Source organism: Glycine max, chromosome 1 (assembly GCF_000004515.6).
Source record: "Glycine max cultivar Williams 82 chromosome 1, Glycine_max_v4.0, whole genome shotgun sequence".
Lineage (NCBI taxonomy): Eukaryota > Viridiplantae > Streptophyta > Magnoliopsida > Fabales > Fabaceae > Glycine > Glycine max.
Genome location: NC_016088.4, coordinates 48,580,002 through 48,584,686, shown reverse-complemented (window position 1 = coordinate 48,584,686; position 4,685 = coordinate 48,580,002). Strand labels below are relative to the sequence as shown.

Sequence of the window (4,685 nt, the reverse complement as noted above, 5' to 3'; positions counted from 1 at the left end):
ATGGTTAGGACTGGAGGCCTAGGTCCTGTCTTAAGTAGGGTTAGTGGCAGAGGTCTAGGGAGAGGGGATCGTGATGATTCTGACGATGCTCCCCTGCAGCGAAGGCCTACCACATCCGAACGCAGGCAACGAGTACCTGTTATTGTTGTGAACACTGAGCCAGTGGTACCTGCGACTGAGGCTGACGTAGCTGTGGCTGAGGCTGACATAGCTGCGGCTGAGGTTGATGTAGCTGTAGATGAGCCGATGATAGAAGCTGACGTACAGGACATTGGTGTAGACACTGTTGCAGACACCAGTGCACAGGCTGCTACAGATGAGCCTGAGGGATTTCCGGGTGGAGCGACCGACCCATCCGTGCTGACGAGTATGCTGAGCATGTTGTAGCTGGCGTATGGACGGGAGAGGTATTTATAATATTCAATTTAAGTTATTTGTTAAGTACGCTTTATTGTTTACATTTTTCTTCCTTTAAAATATTATTTTAATGAATTATGTGTTCCTTTATACTTCAATTCAGGAGCGTCCTGAGTTGAAGTTATCCTCCCATGGGAGGAAGGTGCATAATTTAGGTAGGCCTGTCCCTGCCATTAAGGTGCTAGTTGTTGGGACAGGACTAAGTCCTTTGATCGCGTGTTCAGTAGACACCGACGATCGAGGACTTCTATCCTCGTTTGTCGAGAGGTGGCACCGGGAGACTTCTAGTTTCCATCTTCCTGTGGGGGAGGTCACGATCACGCTGGACGATGTCGCGTCTCTTCTTCATCTGCCCGTCGTTGGCGACTTACATACCTTTCAGCCTCTGCACGTGAACGAGGCGGTGCTGATGTTGGTCGACTTATTAATGGTCTCACCAGAGGCAGCCAGGGTCGAGACCGCACACTATCATGGACCATACGTACATCTGTCTTGGGTACGCGATATGTATCAGCATATATGTTAGGCTGGACATTGGACAGCTGCAGCTCGTGCGTATCTTCTCCATCTTCTAGGTTGCACTCTTTTTGCTAACAAGAGTGTAACCCATGTTCATGTCGTGTTCTTGGACGCCTTGTGTGACCTCAGTCAGACTAGGAGGTATGCATGGGGAGCTGCTGTCCTGGTGCATATGTATGACCACCTAAATGATGCTTGCATCAGCACCAGTCGACAGCTTGCTGGTTACATCACCCTATTGCAGTTTTTCATAAGTTAATTAACAACAATGTTTTAATTACGGTATTTTAAACGTTAATTTGAAATTTGTATGATTTTATGTAACCTCTGTAGTGTTAGATATACGAGCACTTTCCGTCAGTCGTGGAGTGCAACGCTGGTCCGGACTATGATGAGGCGTCACCATGTGCCTGTAGGTGGATTACTACGAAGAAGACTGTGAAGAGCATATATACAGGGACGTATGGGCAGCGCTTGGACCGAGTTAGGATTCCTGATGTCTACTAGATTCCATATGGGGAGCACCAACAGGTCTGAGACTTTCATTTGATTTCATGTTATTTCGGTCAACTCCACTAGGGACCCATTGCTATCAGTTACCGACCAGAAAGGGTCATGCGGTAGTTTGGATACGTCCAGAGTATTCCTGCTCCGCCTGTCAATTCATGGGTGTCATTTGATGAGATAGACAATAGGTGAATGCACTACTCAGACCATCTTGCGCCAACAGGTGAGACGTGCGTTGTGCTAGGTTAGTGTGCTCCCGACTACATCGACTGGTTCTTCCGCATTTCTCATCTATTCATGACCGTGGTCCAACCATCATATCCTCCGCCAGATGCACCTGCTATGCAGCCCAGACATGTCCATCAAGTCCCCGAGCCAGGTATCCCTCAGGTCCCGAAGCCAGCAGCACCATCGACATTTGTCAGGTCTAATGTGGACGAGCCCAGACATGCAGTGGTAAGTGTTACTATTTGGTTAGGTGTATGAAATGTCATTTACGTCAATTTTTTAATACTAATTTGTCTAATTTGTTTGTTTTCTATATAACAGGAGGCTTGCGATGCAATTTCCAAAAGGTTGGAGCATCATCTCAACATAGGGGTAGTCATGCCAGGCACATCGACACATGAGGTCATTGAAGAATGCCTCAAGATTGCCAGGAGTGTAACAGAAGACCAGCTTGTGTATGTGAGGTCTCGACATAGGCGATGCACGGATCAACCATAGTTTCTTTACACATTTCATATTGATATTTGATGTATATACATTTCTTGTACTTGAAAACATTTTTGTTTTTTATTAAACATTTTGTATATTTAAAGTTATTTTTGTTTATAATATTAGTGTTAACCTTTAAGTCTTATTTTTAAATTACTTGATTCCAAATTCATTCAAAATTCGTTGAAATAGTATCAATGTCACATTTAACTAAAGATTCATTCAACTTAATTTTATAATGGTAACACATAACAAAAAAGATAACCATTAGGATAATATTTTTTTAATCACATGCTATATTTTAATTAGATAAACAAAAGAGACATAAAATAAAATTAATAATTTGAATATATTTACATTAATAAAATAATATAACATATAAAAATTAACTAACTTATGAGTGTTTAAAATTTTTCAAATGGATTTTAGTTTGTAAATATTTTTTTGATTGGTCATGGTCCTCAAATAATTTTTTAAAATTATAATAAATCGCAATTTTTATAATTAAATTTTTAGTTACATAATTTTTATATTTAAAATTTTTTCATTAGTATTTTTAGTTTTATTTTTTTTCCATTTTTGTTCTTCCCTTTATTTTTATTCTTTACAATTAGTTGTCATTTTTCCATTTTTATAGTTCTTTGTTTATTTTATTTAAAGACTAAATATTTACATTTAAAAAATTTAGAGGAATAACAATTTAATTGACCTTTAAATTATTATAAAAAAGAAAAAGAGTACGATTCCTACTACATGGATTCAAACATTACATTAACTTCAACCTCGTTCACAGAAATAAAATTTGTATTAACTTCAACATAGTCGAAAGAATTAAAATTTGCATAAAATACTACAACTAAGTCATGCTAATTTGCGACAAGGACAACTCGTCTTCCATTTCCATTACATGTTTACTAAAAATAGCTAAAATTTCTATTGGCCCAAATTTTTTCCAGTAGTTAGACTGCACTAACACCTTCAGCACGTCATCATTGGTTTTTAGTTCAATTATTTTGAATTTGATAATTTTATCTGAATACTCATGGTGACTTGGTTGCCAAAAAAACAATCGTCTTACCATTTGTGTTTCATGAATACCATAAGAGGGAATCTCATGAGGCGCAACTTGCTTGATCAAATCCTTCAGTTCATCCATCGTACATCCAGAAGGAATGTCAAACTTTTTGAGATTTTTTCCTATGAACGAGTAACCAACAAACTCATTCTGGTGTGGCATGTTCCATCTCCCATTGTAATATAGAAGGGCATCATGAGTAGGGGGTCACAGTGGCTTCAAGTAAGTTTAATATATCATCTGGTGTTCGATCAATGGTGCATAGTAACTCAAGCGGACCAACACATGAAAATTGATTATTAGACATTAACATCATGTGAACATCATCATCAATTTTCAATTGCATACATTGAAAGCGAAGATAGTTACCAGTATCTATGAACGGCTGCCGGTAGTAAATTCCATCCAAATATTGTTTGTCGGTTAGCTGAAGGGTATTGTGTATTCTGGTTTTTAATGTTTGAAAATCACAAGCGTTAGGTACTTGAATGGGTACTGGAGTGGAAGTTTGAAAATAAACACCACTGTCATTATGAACAATGGATCCATTTGAAAAAATAAAACCTAATGTCGAGTTCACAATTATCTGACTGCTTGTTTCTCCCAAGAATGTCATACTTTGTTGTAAGAGTTGGGTTAGGATAGAATGTGTGGTTTTTTATAGTGTTCGGCTGTGTCATATATATAGATGAGTTTCAGTATCATTGCTTCAATTTTTTAAAATAAATACATACGCGTGCACATGGTTTTTGTTTGTGTTGTCAACTACACCAATGATGTGACACACTTTATCTTGCATCAGATCTGAATGTGTAGTCAAGCCATACAATGTCCTGCCACACTCTATGTTAACACACATGCATTTCACAATGTATTGTCAACTCAGACAATGATTTATCATGCATGCATACTTTATTTTAGTTGCACCAATTACTTTTTTTCTTAATGCAAGAATTAAGTAATAATTTTTGTGTTAACTTAACAAATATACAAACACACATAACTCTAATGTGAGATTCAAATTCAAAATGACCAGTGATTAAAAGGTACATGTTCAATCATCATTTATGTCAACATAGTCTCTTTTGAATATCACGAAACTTTTGTAATGCTGCATTCTACTAATATATGGAGTTGGCCACTGCTTCGCCTGAGGATGACAATTGCTAGACCATAGTAATGCTACAAGCAGTAAAGGATAACAGTCTTTTAAATAAACTTGTTGTACATGAGAAAAAAATATTAATTCAATCGTACACAACTCATTGCATAAATATAAAAAAAAAGACTTTATATCTAGAATGTACCTCAACAAAATGATTGTCATACACGTGACCGATACAAATTATGTGATGCACTGAAGAATCTGGCAGCGGTTGACTTCTAAGAGAAAAGAACATCATGCTTTGTTGTTTATACAAGGATACAATGATTATATTATACCTTAATG

The 4,685-nt window shown here is 37.4% G+C and overlaps 1 protein-coding gene across 1 annotated transcript; it reads left to right on the top strand.

Annotated features, from left to right (window-relative positions):
- On the top strand, positions 1–1,443 carry LOC102664015 (uncharacterized). Its single transcript, XM_006574195.1, has 3 exons — positions 1–357; positions 521–913; positions 1,276–1,443. Exons 1-3 carry the CDS (start codon positions 1–3, stop codon positions 1,441–1,443), a joined length of 918 nt encoding a protein of 305 aa, XP_006574258.1.
- The last annotated feature ends 3,242 nt before the right edge of the window (positions 1,444–4,685 follow it).